The 15,015-nt window shown below is 46.0% G+C and overlaps 1 protein-coding gene across 4 annotated transcripts in view; it reads right to left on the minus strand.

The window, feature by feature from the left end:
- bbs9 (Bardet-Biedl syndrome 9) overlaps window positions 1-15,015 on the minus strand; it is a 203,347-nt gene that overhangs the window by 180,218 nt on the left and 8,114 nt on the right. For all 4 annotated transcript variants that reach the window (XM_046315063.1, XM_046315062.1, XM_046315060.1 and 1 more), the window contains 2 exons: window positions 10,819-10,932; window positions 2,227-2,401 (listed from right to left, as the gene is read on the minus strand). In XM_046315063.1, coding sequence (XP_046171019.1) covers window positions 2,227-2,401; window positions 10,819-10,932 — 289 coding nt within the window. The remainder of the gene's footprint in view (window positions 1-2,226; window positions 2,402-10,818; window positions 10,933-15,015) is intronic.

Raw genomic sequence — 15,015 nt, forward strand, 5'->3', positions numbered from 1 at the left:
CCCCACTCTTATAATAAATGACATCCATCGGTGTTATCACAACTACATTTTATGCCACAAAACATTCAGGTACGCTAGTTAGCGAGCATCATGCTTTTACGTTCTCAAACAATGGCCTTATTAATAGCAGTATCATGACACTGATCTGGAGTCAGTCTACAGTAGTCTCGCAGTATGGCATTAATACAATCTGATTTCCAGTAAAAAGCTGGAACTGGCTATAGTAGCAACAGACATCTCACACACACACGCTCAGTCACCTGGCCCCTCGGGAGGGAAAAGGAAAAGCTGCTAAGAATCAGATAATTATGTGAAGGGGAATCAGAACCTGCTAAGCCCTGATGTTTAGGAAGCTGGAAACGACAGGAGACAATTTGCATTGTCAGGGAGAAAGTCTCTTTCTCGCCCTCTCTCTGAGAAAGGAATGGAGGGATGAACATGCCCAAAGACAACAGCAAGCAGTGCCAATGGGAAGGTGGAGGACTATATTTTGCCATTACAGGTTGCAGAGGGGTAACAATAGAGTACACTCCTGACAAATGCACATCGAATAAGTGCACATCGGTTTGCATTCATACAATTACTTTTGATCAGCTATAAGAAACCTGAAGGCCTCAATCCTAAATGGATGGGAAAGGTTGGCACAACCTAGCCAAGGACTTTTAATGACAGAGTACTATGGTCAGGTCTGTTGGTGAATGAGCAAGCGTGAAAGAGACCTAACACTTAGAATCACAAAGAGTGTGTGTGTGTGTGTCGAGTCCAAACCTTGAAGAACTGCCTCACCAGCATGCACACTGGTTGTAAACGGTGAACACACACACTCAGAGTTCCACAGCTCAGACCAGTGGAGCAGTGAGGGTGTGTTTACATGAGTATAAATATGTGCATATTATGCATGCACGGTTGTGTGTATGAAATGTATGATCCTGTGTTCACATGAACATACTACCAACACACACCCCACGAGGCGCACCTTTAACCAGCGCAACCCACACAAACCCAGTCAACCTCCCCTGGTTGGAGAGTCTCTCCGTGTCTCAGACGACACAGAGTGAGTGTGTGAAGTCATTTATATGAAAGAGGATATCTCCCCAATACTTCCCTGATACACAAACACAAAATCACATTCACCAATGCTCAAGCGGAGAGAAAATCAACATTACTGGCTAAACAAACAGAGGGAGCGGAACAGTTCCTAGCTGACTGATATTATGCAGTACATGACACTCAGGGCAAGGCTATTTCTAACTAACATGCAGGATTTTCATTACCAATTTTAGCTCTCTTCTTATCTACAGTTTATGACTTTTGATTCTAGATATGATCAGAAAGTAGGATTCTAGCCACAGAGACCAAGTCTAGACACAGCCAAGTGTTAACTGGGGACAGAGCGCTTCATCCTGGGCAGAATTATTTTTCTTAGAATTCATATATACAGTCTGAGAATTGAAGAGAGGGAGGAGGGGGAGGAGGGAACAGGGGGGTCAGCGTTTCAGCAGGGATATCTCGTCTGGGGAAGCTCTTGATATCGGAGAAATCTGGGATAACAAACAGCTGGAAGGCCGGGTTTCACACACCGAAACACACACACGCGTCAGCCTTTCCCCAATTTCCATCCGGTTTTAGCAGGAGCGTGAAAAGGGGAAATCCCGGTGTGTGTTTGTAGAGGAAGGTAACTGTGATTACTGTGGAGGGGCGATGAGTGGCCAAAGCAGAGGAAAATAAAGACAGGGCTTACATGGGGAGCTGTGGCGATCAATGAGTGGAAATTTCATTAGGATGTGAAAATGTTAACTTAGCACCGGAGATAACCAGACTCAGCTGTGGCAATAGGGCCCAATACACCCAATCTGCCATCTGCAGTATCCCCTATACACTATTTACACACACGGACACAAAGATGGAGGCACACACACACACACAGAACACTCTCCCCTATTATTTAAAGATGGTGCAGTGGTTGTGGCGTTAGGACTAGAAAATGGCCTCCCGTCTGCAGCACCACATATGTATTTAAAGATCTAGAGAAGAGTAGCAGGCAGGCAGACGGCCTTCAGAGGCGACGAGTACACTTCTTCACTCTCACACTCACTTTTTCATTTACTTACTTACCTGTGAGGAGGGTGTGTGTGTACGTGTGTGCGTGCTTTGCAGCGTATGTGTGTGTTTTTCAGCGTGTGTTTAGCAGCATATGTGTGTGTTTTTCAGCGTGTGAGTGTGTACCTGTAGCTCTCCACCTGTCGTGCTGAGGACACAGTGAGGAAGGTGTCAGTGCGGGAGCAGTAACACAGAGGACCAGGCAGGAGGAAGCCAGGGAGGAAACGGCCAAATGAGTAACTCTCCTGCTCAAAGAACATCAGCATGCCGTCCATGGACTGGATACACATAGAGTGGTGGTCTGAGGGGAGGGAATAAAAGACAAAATGTTACATTAGCGTTGAATAAACGTTAATTCAAAACACAGGGTTAGGACAATAACAAATGACAACCTGGTGGAATCATACTGGCATCATCATACTGGTACACACAATGACAGAACACAGACCTGAATGCTGCCTGACTAAATGACTTGCAGAATTGTATACGTTCTGTGGAAAAATGTATGCATCATACAGTTCTGCTTGACTTGTTGGGGCGGCTCTGCTTTGTTGTGGTGGTGAGTTAGCTGCTCTGCTATGTTGTGTTGTAGTGGTGGGTTAGCTGCTCTGCTATGTTGTGGTGGTGGGTTAGCTGCTCTGCTATGTTGTGGTGGTGGGTTAGCTGCTCTGCTTTGTTGTGTTGTGGTGGTGAGTTAGCTGCTCTGCTTTGTTGTGGGGGTGGGCTAGCTGCTCTGCTATGTTGTGGTGGTGGGTTAGCTGCTCTGCTATGTTGTGGTGGTGGGTTAGCTGCTCTGCTTTGTTGTGGTGGTGGGCTAGCTGCTCTGCTATGTTGTGTTGTGGTGGTGGGTTAGCTGCTCTGCTATGTTGTGTTGTGGTGGTGGGTTAGCTGCTCTGCTATGTTGTGGTGGTGGGTTAGCTGCTCTGCTTTGTTGTGGTGGTGGGTTAGCTGCTCTGCTATGTTGTGTTGTGGTGGTGGGTTAGCTGCTCTGCTATGTTGTGTTGTGGTGGGTTAGCTGCTCTGCTATGTTGTGGTGGTGGGCTAGCTGCTCTGCTTTGTTGTGGTGGTGGGCTAGCTGCTCTGCTTTGTTGTGGTGGTGGGCTAGCTGCTCTGCTATGTTGTGGTGGTGGGCTAGCTGCTCTGCTATGCTGTGGTGGTGGGTTAGCTGCTCTGCTTTGTTGTGGTGGTGGGTTAGCTGCTCTGCTATGTTGTGGTGGTGGGCTAGCTGCTCTGCTATGTTGTGGTGGTGGGTTAGCTGCTCTGCTATGTTGTGGTGGTGGGTTAGCTGCTCTGCTATGTTGTGGTGGTGGGTTAGCTGCTCTGCTTTTTGTGGTGGTGGGTTAGCTGCTCTGCTTTGTTGTGGTGGTGGGTTAGCTGCTCTGCTTTGTTGTGGTGGTGGGTTAGCTGCTCTGCTATGTTGTGGTGGTGGGTTAGCTGCTCTGCTATTTTGTGGTGGTGGGTTAGCTGCTCTGCTTTGTTGTGGTGGTGGGTTAGCTGCTCTGCTTTGTTGTGGTGGTGGGTTAGCTGCTCTGCTTTGTTGTGGTGGTGGGTTAGCTGCTCTGCTATGTTGTGGTGGTGGGCTAGCTGCTCTGCTATGTTGTGGTGGTGGGTTAGCTGCTCTGCTATGTTGTGGTGGTGGGTTAGCTGCTCTGCTTTGTTGTGGTGGTGGGTTAGCTGCTCTGCTTTGTTGTGGTGGTGGGTTAGCTGCTCTGCTATGTTGTGGTGGTGGGTTAGCTGCTCTGCTTTGTTGTGGTGGTGGGTTAGCTGCTCTGCTTTGTTGTGGTGGTGGGTTAGCTGCTCTGCTATGTTGTGGTGGTGGGTTAGCTGCTCTGCTATGTTGTGTTGTGGTGGTGGGTTAGCTGCTCTGCTATGTTGTGTTGTGGTGGTGGGTTAGCTTCTCTGCTATGTTGTGTTGTGGTGGTGGGTTAGCTGCTCTGCTTTGTTGTGGGGGTGGGTTAGCTGCTCTGCTATGTTGTGGTGGTGGGTTAGCTGCTCTGCTATGTTGTGGTGGTGGGTTAGCTGCTCTGCTTTGTTGTGGTGGTGGGTTAGCTGCTCTGCTATGTTGTGGTGGTGGGTTAGCTGCTCTGCTTTGTTGTGGGGGTGGGCTAGCTGCTCTGCTATGTTGTGTTGTGGTGGTGGGTTAGCTGCTCTGCTATGTTGTGTTGTGGTGGGGGTTAGCTGCTCTGCTATGTTGTGTTGTGGTGGGTTAGCTGCTCTGCTATTTTGTTGTGGTGGTGGGTTAGCTGCTCTGCTTTGTTGTGGTGGTGGGTTAGCTGCTCTGCTTTGTTGTGGTGGTGGGCTAGCTGCTCTGCTATGTTGTGGTGGTGGGCTAGCTGCTCTGCTTTGTTGTGGTGGTGGGTTAGCTGCTCTTCTTTGTTGTGGTGGTGGGTTAGCTGCTCTGCTATGTTGTGGTGGTGGGTTAGCTGCTCTGCTTTGTTGTGGTGGTGGGTTAGCTGCTCTGCTTTGTTGTGGTGGTGGGTTAGCTGCTCTGCTTTGTTGTGGTGGTGGGTTAGCTGCTCTGCTATGTTGTGGTGGTGGGTTAGCTGCTCTGCTTTGTTGTGGTGGTGGGTTAGCTGCTCTGCTTTGTTGTGGTGGTGGGTTAGCTGCTCTGCTTTGTTGTGGTGGTGGGTTAGCTGCTCTGCTATGTTGTGGTGGTGGGTTAGCTGCTCTGCTATGTTGTGGTGGTGGGTTAGCTGCTCTGCTATGTTGTGGTGGGTTAGCTGCTCTGCTCATTTGTCTCCTGCTGAATCTGATATGTCCATTAACACCTCTCGGACTGAGCAGGCTTGTTCACAGCAGCCTTACACAGCTTATGGTCTACGTTCTCCGAGTGCGTGTGTGGAGTGCTTGGAATGGTCCACTGAGTTTTATGGCAGAGAAAATCTGAGAAGGCTGAGTATACACACACAAGCCGTAACACAGAACGGCTGTAGGAGCAGAGAACTATAATTAGGCCTCTACGCGCTATTCATTTATTTTTATTTTTTAAAATCACACTCGCATCAACGAGGGAGTACCACCTACAGAGCAGATACACAATAATAAACACGTGTGGGTGTGTGCTTCACCAGCTATTCTGGTCATCCCCTTTGGTGAACTGGGCTCAGGGTGGGAGGTCAGTAAAACACTGAAGAACAAGGCCACTCACACAATTACTGTGTGTGTGTGTGTGTGTGTGTGTGTGTGTGTGTGTGTGTGTGTGTGTGTCAGTGTAGGCACACGTTCAGGTATGGTGTGTGTGCATGTATGTGTGTCTTCTCACGCTGTGTGTGGGTCTACGCCCATACTAAAGATATCAAAAACCGCTCTTCTAGAGCTATAAAATATTAGTCCAGTACTTCTAACCTTAGCAGAAACATACAGAGGAAACCAGCCCTACTAATAGCATTAATAGAACATGCATGTTACACAGGTTGAGCCCAAGGACAAAGCACAGTGACTGGCAGGACAGAGCAGAGCAGTGCAGTGTCTTTGGGCCTGGGTTCTGGGTGGAGTTGGGCTGGAGTGTGGGCCAGGTGCTGCTTAGAATGGCCTACGCTGTTTGTGTGCGTGAGTGTGTGGTCCGATTCTGACCCAAACCCAGCCCAGCCATTAGGGCTGTATTAGTACAACACTGCTTTTACAGCACCTACAGTCATGGTCAGGAACTATTTGGTGCTCACATTTAGAGCAAGCTCCTACACACACTCATTTCATATGAATATACTCAGATGACAAGTGTGTATGGTGGTGTGTAGGAGCTGATTCCACAGGCTGTGTTGCTCCCTGGTGGTGGTGTGTGGTAGTGTAACCCTGGAGCAGGATCCGCTTGTCCTCTTATTTATAGGAACATCATTGTAATCCACTCTCTCTCTACACTGACAGGAGAGGGACACGATTATTCTAAGAGTGTGTGAGAGAAAGAGAGAGACTCAGAGAGTAAGAAAGAGAAGGAGAGAAATGGAAAGGGAGGAGGGATAGAGAGAAGAAAAAAAGATGGTGCTGGAGGGTAGGGCTGTGGTCTTAACGGCTCTTAACCAAACATGCTATTTTGTTCATTTTTTTTGCGTTGTTCGTAACTTGTTTTGTACATAATGTTGCTGCTACCGTTTCTTATAACCGAAAAGAGCTTCTGGACATCAGAACTGGGATTACACACCTCAAATTGGACAAAGAGTTCATCTTCAATGATTAGGAAGTGAGGGAAATACTACGGACAGCAGACCAGGCCCAGATCCCTGTGATTTGCTGGAAAAGGGAACGTAGGTTTCGTGGAAAGAGATCAGGATGCCTTATGAGGATCAGGCGAAGAGTGGCCAATCTGCCCAAGCCTTCCGTTCTGCTACCTAACGTTAGCTTCTATCACTGGAAAATAAATGGGACGAACTGAAAGCACGTATATCCTACCGACGAGACATGAAAAACTGTAATATCTTATGTTTCAGAGTTGTGGCTGAACGACGACATTAAAAACATACAGATGTCGGGTTATACACTATCGGCAAGACAGAACAACAGCCTCTGGTCAGACACGGGAAGGGGGCAACTGCATATATGTAAACAACAGCTGGTGCACGACACCTAAGGAAGTCTCAAGGTTTTGCTCGCCTGAGGTAGAGTATCTCATGATAAGCTGTAGACCAGACTATCTGTATTTTTTGTAGTGGTCTGCATACCACCACAGACTGAGGCTGGCACTAAAACCGCACTCACTGAGCTGTATTCCGCCATAAGCAAACAGGAAAATGCTCATCCAGAGGCGGCGCTCTTAGTGGATGGAGACTTCAATGCAGGGAAACCTAAATCAGTTTTACCTCATTTCTATCAGCATGTTAAACGTGCAACCAGAGGGGAAAGAAAATCAAGACAACCTTTACACCACACACAGAGATGCATACAAAGCTCTCCCTCGCCCTCCATTTGGCAAATCTGACCATAATTCTATCCTCCTGATTCCTCCTTACAAGCAGAAACGAAAGCAGGAAACACCAGTGACTTGGTCTATAAAAAAAGTGGTCAGATGAAGTAGATGCTAAATTATAGGACTGTTTTGCTAGCAGACTGGAATATATTCTGTGATTCTTCCGATGACATTGAGAAGTACACCACATCAGTCACCGGCTTTATCAATAAGTGCATTGAAGACATCGTCCCCACAGTGACCGTATGCACATACCCCAACCAGAAGCCATGGATTACAGGCAACATTCACACTGAGCTAAAGGGTAGAGCTGCAGCTTTCAAGGAGCGGAACTCTAACCCGGATGCTTATAAGAAATCCCTCTATGCCCTCAGACGAACCATCAAACAGGCAAAGCATCAATACAGGACTAAGATCGCTCGTCAGATGTGGCAAGGCTTGCAAACTATTACAGACGACAAAGGGTAAGCACAGCTGAGAGCTGCCCAGTGACACTAGCCTACCAAATGAGCTAAATAACTTCTATGCTCGTGTCGAGGCAAGTAACACTGAAGCATGCATGATAGCATCAGCTGTTCCGGACGACTGTGTGATCACGCTCTCCGCAGCATATGTGAGTAAGACCTTTAAACCTTGTCAAACATTCACAAGGCCGCTGGGCCAGACGGATTACCAGGACGGGGTACTCCGCGCATGCACTAACCAACTGGCAAGTGTCTTCACTGACATTTTCAACCACTCCCTGTCAGAGTCTGTAATACCGTCATGTTTTAAGCAGACCACCATAGTCCCTGTACCCAAGAACACTAAGGTAACCTGCCTAAATGACTACTGACCCATAGCACTCATGTCTGTTGCCATGAAATGCTTTGAAAGGATTGTCATGGCTCACATCAACACTATTATCCCAGAAATCCTAGACCCTCTCCAATTTGCATATCGCACCAACAGATCCACAGATGATGCAATCTCTACTGCACTCCAAACTGTCCTTTCCCACCTGGACAAAAGGAACACCTACAGTTGAAGTCGGAAGTTTACATACACCTTAGCAAAATATATTCAAACTCAGTTTTTCACAATTCCTTACATTTAATTCTAGTAAAAAGTCCCTGTCATAGGTCAGTTAGGATCACCACTTTATTTTAAGAATGAGAAATATGTTAGAATAATAGTAAAGAGAATTATTTCTTTCAGATTTTATTCCAGATCACATTCCCAGTGGGTCAGAAGTTTACATATACTCAATTAGTATTTGGTAGCATTGACTTTCAATTGTTTAATTTGGGTCAAACGTTTCAGGTAGCCTTCCACAAGCTTCCCACAATAAGTTGGGTGAATTCTGGCACATTCCTCCTGACAGAGCTGGTGTAACCGAGTCAGTTTTGTAGGCCTCCTTGCTCGAACATGCTTTTCAGTTCTCCCCACAGATTTTCTATGGGATTGAGGTCAGGGCTTTGTGATGGCCACTCCAATACCTTGACTTTGTTGTCCTTAAGCCATATCTTTGGAAGTATGCTTGGTGTCATTGTCCATTTGGATGACCCATTTGCGGCCAAGCTTTAACTTCTTGACTGATGTCTTGAGATGTTGCTTTAATATATCCACATAATTGTCCTCCCTCATGATGCCATCTATTTTGTGAAGTACACCAGCCCCTCCTGCAGCAAAGCACCCCCACAACATGATGCTGCCACCCCCGTGCTTCACGGTTGGGATGGTGTTCTTCGGCTTGCAAGCCTCACCCTTTTTCCTCCAAACATAATGATGGCCATGATGGTCAAACAGTTATATTTTTGTTTCATCAGACCAGAGGACATTTCTCCAAAAAGTATGGTCTTTGTCCCCATGTGCAGTTGCACACCGTAGTCTGGCTTTTTTATGTAGGTTTTGAAGCAGTGGCTTCTTCTTTGCTGAGCGGCCTTTCAGGTTGTGTCGATATAGGACTTGTTTTACTGTGGATATAGATACTTTTGTACCCGTTTCCTCCAGCATCTTCACAAGGTCCTTTACTGTTCTTCTGGGATTGATTTGCACTTTTCACACCAAAGTACGTTCATCTCTAGGAGACAGAACGCATCTCCTTCCTGAGCGGTATGACGGCTGTGTGGTCTCATGGTGTTTACACTTGCGTACTATTGTTTGTACAGATGAATGTGGTACCTTCAGGCATTTGGAAATTGCTCCCAATGATGAACCAGACTTGCAGAGGTCTACAATTTATTTTCTGAAGTCTTGGCTGATTACTTTTGATTTTCCCATGATGTCAAGCAATGAGGCACTGAGTTTGAAGGTAGGTCTTGAAATACATCCACAGGTACACCTTCAATTGACTCAAATTATGTCAATTAGCCTATCAGAATCTTCTAACGCCATGACACAATTTTCTGGAATTTTCCATGCTGTTTAAAGGCACAATCAACTTAATGTATGTAAACTTCTGACCCACTGGAATTGTGATACAGTGAATTATAAGTTAAATTATCTGTCTGTAAACGATTGTTGGAAAAATTACTTGTGTCATGCACAAAGTAGATGTCCTAACCGACTTCCAAAACTATAGTTTGTTAACAAGAAACTTGTGTAGTGGTTTAAAAACTAGATTTAATGACTCCAACCTAAGTGTATATAACCTTCCGACTTCAACTGTACATGAGAATGCTATTCATTGACAACAGCTCAGCATTCAACACTATAGTGCCCTCAAAGCTCATCACTAAGCTAAGGACCTTGGGACTAAACACCTCCCTCTCCAGGATTCAGTTGCACTTCTTGACAGGCTGCCCACAGGTGGTAAGTGTAGGTAACAACACATCCGCCACGCCCTCAGGGGTGCGTGCTCAGTCCCCTCCTGTACTCCCTGTTCACTCATGACTACGCAGCCAAGCACGACCTCAACACCATAAAGTTTGCCGATGACAACAGTGGAAGGCCTGATCGCCGACAACGACAAGACAGCCTATAGGGAGGAGGTCAGAGACCTGGCTGTGTGGTGCCAGGACAACAACCTCTCCATCAACGTGATCAAGACAAAGGAGATGATTGTGGACTACAGGAAAAAGAGGACCGAGCACGCCTCCATTCTCATCGACAGGGCTATAGTGGAGCAGGTTGAGAGTTTCAAGTTCCTGGGTGTCCACCTCACCAATAAACTAACATGGTCCAAGCATACCAAGACAGTCGGGAAGAGGGCACGACAAAACCTATTCCCCCTCAGGAGACCAAAAAGATTTGGCATGGGTCCTCAGACCCTCAAAAGGTTTTACAGCTGCACCATCGAGAGCATCCTTACTGTTTGCATCACTGCCTCATATGGCAACTGCATTGATTTGATCTAATAGAGAAAGGATGTGAGAGAGAGCGCGAGCACGTGTTTGAATAAGTGTGCTCTCCCATTAATGAATTGCCTGTTGTCTCGTCTGGAGCTTGGTCCAGATTTCAACAGTGTGTTCATGGTAGGCTAAAAGAGAGCTTCTGTGGTTCACCTGACACAACCATTAAAAAAAGGACACACACACACAACTTAACTTACTGCACATACAAATACACCCACACGTGTGCGTGCACATGCATGCACACACCCATGCACACACTGATCCAGTCACTACCATCCAAATAAAGCTGCACCAGAACGCCAAGGGTTCCCCTCCACACAGAATGAATAATATTCTACACTCATAGCTCTGTGGTCATTAGAAATGGACAGTGAATTAACCCCCACAAAAATGGAAAAAATGTGCGTGTGGTTAGTGACTACACTGTCAATCTGTTACATGTGAAGTGTTTGAGCTGCTCATGGGGGTGCTGTGATGTGTTACCTGTGACCCCTCCGAAGGTTCCATAGGTCATGTTGCAGGCGGTCCTCTGGAGGTTGTGCTCATAGACCCGCTTGAGCTGGTACTGAACCCCATGCTCCACATTACCAGCAGTACCTACAGTAGAGACAGACAGTAGAGGGAGAGAGACAGACCCTCCATATTAATATTTATTGTCACATATCATTACTATGTTCTATGGTTAAATCTGCAGAGAACTAGAACAGGAGCAAACTGACATAGGATCAAAATCCAATCAAATCTCATTTGTCACATGCTTCATGAACAACAGGTGTAGACTAACATTGAAATGTTACTCACGGGCCCTTCCCAACAAAGCAGATAAAATATATTTTTAAAAAACCACAATGAGTAAAGATAATTTGGCTATATACAGTAGACAGAATACCAGTACCGAGACGATGTGCAGAGGTACGAGTTATTTGAGGTAGATATGTACATAGAGGTCAGGGAAGGCAACACAATAAATAATAAACAGTAGCAGCAGCATATGTGATGAGTCAAAATAGTTAGGTCAAGAGGGTCATGCAGATAGTCCGTGTAGCTATTTGTTTAACTATTTAGTAGTGTTATGGCTTGGGGGGTTAGAAGCTGTTCAGGGTCCTGTTGGTTCCAGACTTGCATCGATACCGTTTACAGTGCGGTAGGTAGCAGAGAAAACAAAAAAGTCTGACTTCGGTGGCTTGAGGTCTTGGATGTCAAGGAGCTTGGCCCCAGTGATGTACGGTGCCGTACACACCAACTACCCTTACGGTCGGATGCCAAGCAGTTGCCATACCAAGTGGTGATGCAGCCGGTCAAGATGCTCTCACTGGTGTAGCTATAGAACTTTTTGAGAATGATTCTTCTTTCATCACATTCCCAGTTTTTCAGAAGTTTACATACACTCAATTAGTATTTGGTATCACAGCCTTTAAAATTGTTTAACTTGGGTCAAAAGTGTCAGGTAGCCTAGAACTTAAGAGGATCTGAGGGCCCGTGCAAAATCTTTTCAGACTCCTGATGGGAAGAGGCGTTGTCATGCCTTCTTCACGACTATGTTGGTGTGTCTGGACCATGTTAATTCCCGTGGACACCGAGGAAATGAATGCTCTCGACACGCTCCACTACAGTCCCATCAATGTGGAAATGGGCGTGCTCAGCCCTCTGTGTCCGGTAGTCCATGATTAGCTCCTTTGTCTTGCTGACGTTGAGGGAGAGGTTGTTGTCCTGGCAGGTCACTGACCTCTCTATAGGTGGTCTCATCTCCATCGGTGATCAGGCCTACCACCGTCGTGTCGGTGGGGTTGGAGTTGTGTGTGGCCATGCAGTTGTGGGTGAATGGAAGTACAGGAGTGGACTAAGCACGCACCCGTGAAGGGCCCTATGTTGAGGGTAAGCGTGGCGGATGTGTGGTTGCCTACCCTCACCACCTGGGGGCGGAAAATCAGGAAGTCTAGGACCCAGTTGCCGAGGGAGGTGTTCAGTCCCAGGGTCCTGAGCTTAGTGATGAGCTTGGGGGGCACTAGGGTGTTAAACACTGAGCTGTAGTCAATGAACAGAATTCTCACATTGGTGTTCCTGTTGTCCAGGTGGGAGAGGGCAGTGTGGAGTGCAGTAGAGATTGCGTCATCTGTTGGGGCGGTATGCGAATTGGAGTGGGTCCACGGTGTCTGGGAGGAGGGTGTTAACGTGAACCTTGACCTTTCCAAGCGTTTCATGGTTACATTGTGATTGCTACAGGGTCATAGTCATTTAGACAAAATACCTTGAAATTCTTGGGCCCAGGGACTATGGTGGTCTGCTTGAAACATGTAGGTATTACACACTGGGTCGGGGAAAGGTTGAAAATGACAGTGAAAGACACCTGCCATGTTCTGAGTAAGCGTCCTGGTAATCGGTCTGATCCCGCAGCCTTATTTGTATTTTTTTATATTTTGTTTATTGAATTTTCAATACCAGCATTTAGAAAATAATTGCACTTGTAAGTTATTTGGTAGTAGTATAAAACAACACATCAAAGACAACAATACAGCAAAACAGAGAGATAGACATAAAATATACAACAAAAACATAAGGAAACATATATATTTTTTTGATACAGTTATGGGTCAACTAGTACAGATAATACCGTCCTTAACATCCGAGATGTCGTGTATACACATACCTGGCCTCTTACATCACCAACATATAAATATACATCACTCGAACTGCAGGGAAATGTATTAATAAGAAAAGAAGGGAGCCCACATTGCATAGAATTTGTCTACAGACCCATTGAGTGTGTGTTAAATTTTTTCCAACTTCATGCAATTCAAAACAGATTTAATCCTAAGAGCATGAGAAGGGGCTGCAGAGGATTTCCATCGAAGTAAAATTAATTGTCTCGCTAACAAAGTGACAAAGGCAATTACATCCTTATTCATTTTGGTCAATTGTATTGTGGGAATGGAAACCCCAAATAGTGCAATAAAAGGGTCTGGCTCGATCTGTGTGCAGCTTAATTCTGAGAGAGTGTTAAAGATGTCTTCCCAGAAACCAACAAGAGATGTGCAACACCAAAACATGTGTACTTGATTAGCAGGAGACCGATTACATCGTACACAATGTTTCACACCCTTGTAAATTTTGGATAATCTTGCTTTGGTCCAGTGGGCCCTATGAATGAGTTTGCATTGAATGAGGCCGTGTCGAGAGGAAATAGAAGAGCTATGTACCCTTTTGAGTGCACCTTCGCATAGTTCATCAGATATTTCCTCACCCAGGATTTAATATTGTTTAATGAGATGACTTGTAGTGAGCAAATTTGACTACAGATTATTGACACGGTGCCTTTTAGAGTAGGAAGTGGGACAAGAAATGTGTCGAACTGGGTTTCACCAGGAAGGGTGGGAAATCCTGGATATATGCTGCGGCTGTAACTCCTGACTTGTAAGAACCTAAAAAAGAAGATGTCTGGGGAGACCAAATTTAGCTGATAAATTGTTCAAAGGTACTAAATGTATTGTTAATATACAGAACTTTGAATCTTTTAATACCGAGACTAGACCATGTTGAGAAAGCACCATCAACCATAGATGGCGGAAAAACTGGGTTTGAGGCTACCAGAGCCAAAGAGAAAGATGATGAGAGCTTTCAATTGATGAAGGTGGTGTAGCACCTTACTACGTTTAACTGGGTTATTGATGCCCCTGCAGTTCCAAGTGAGAAAATTAAAGCCATTCCCTCTAGCAGGATGGGCTGCACTAAGCTGAGTCATGTCGTAAGAGAGAGGACATGTAAAGGACAAGGTACAATGTAAACTGAAGATCTTAGTTGAACTGAAAAGCGCAAATTTAAAGAACAAAGACAAGCGACGAGGCACAAAAGATATAAAAACTATATACAAATAAAGAGGGAAAAATCCCTTCCCTCACACCCTCCCTTGCCGAAGCATCACCCCAACTGAGACGTAAGCAAAACCCTAAATACAAAAAGTTTAGAGCAAAGCATGATAACTCTTACTCTGCTACCTGAGATTTGTGACCATTTAACTGGTAAGACAAACATACATAGATTGGAAAACTAACCTCGGTTAAGAGAGGTTTAACAGTAAAACAGCCAGATTTTGGCATTAGAGGCAGCAACCTGGGTTGGAAATTTAAAAAAATGTAAAAAGAGAATGACATTCAAATGTTGATGAACCCAGCAAAATTGGCTTCGCTAGCAAACCATTCGGCCTGCTAACTAGCCTGTTAACCAACCATTTGTTCCACACAATGCGGTACAACAGCCGCTTTCACGCTCTTGTTGATGAAATCTGCCGCTAAAGCCGGGTCCTCGAATCTGTGCGTGTCCGGTAAAGTCAGTCTCAGAACCGCAGGGTAGATGAGGCTGAACTTCAGGCCTGGGCAGGTGCATAGCTGGCGTTTCACAGCTCCAAAGCTAACCTGCTTCTTAGCCACAGCTGTGGTGTAGTCCGCAAATATTGAGACTCTTTTACCCTTATAGAGGAGAGGGGATGCCTCTCCCGTTCTCCTCAGTATGTCATTGCGGACGTGAAAGAAATGCACCTTGATGACAAATGATCGCGGGGGTTCTCCATCCCGGGGTCGGCTACACAGAGTGCAGTGGGCCCCGTCTAGCAGTGGCTTCTCCTCCAGACCGAGCAGCTCCTGAAGCTGGGCCATGAACTCCGTGGATCTTGGGCCAACCACTCCC

This window comes from Oncorhynchus gorbuscha, linkage group LG19 (assembly GCF_021184085.1).
Source record: "Oncorhynchus gorbuscha isolate QuinsamMale2020 ecotype Even-year linkage group LG19, OgorEven_v1.0, whole genome shotgun sequence".
NCBI classification, from domain to species: domain Eukaryota; kingdom Metazoa; phylum Chordata; class Actinopteri; order Salmoniformes; family Salmonidae; genus Oncorhynchus; species Oncorhynchus gorbuscha.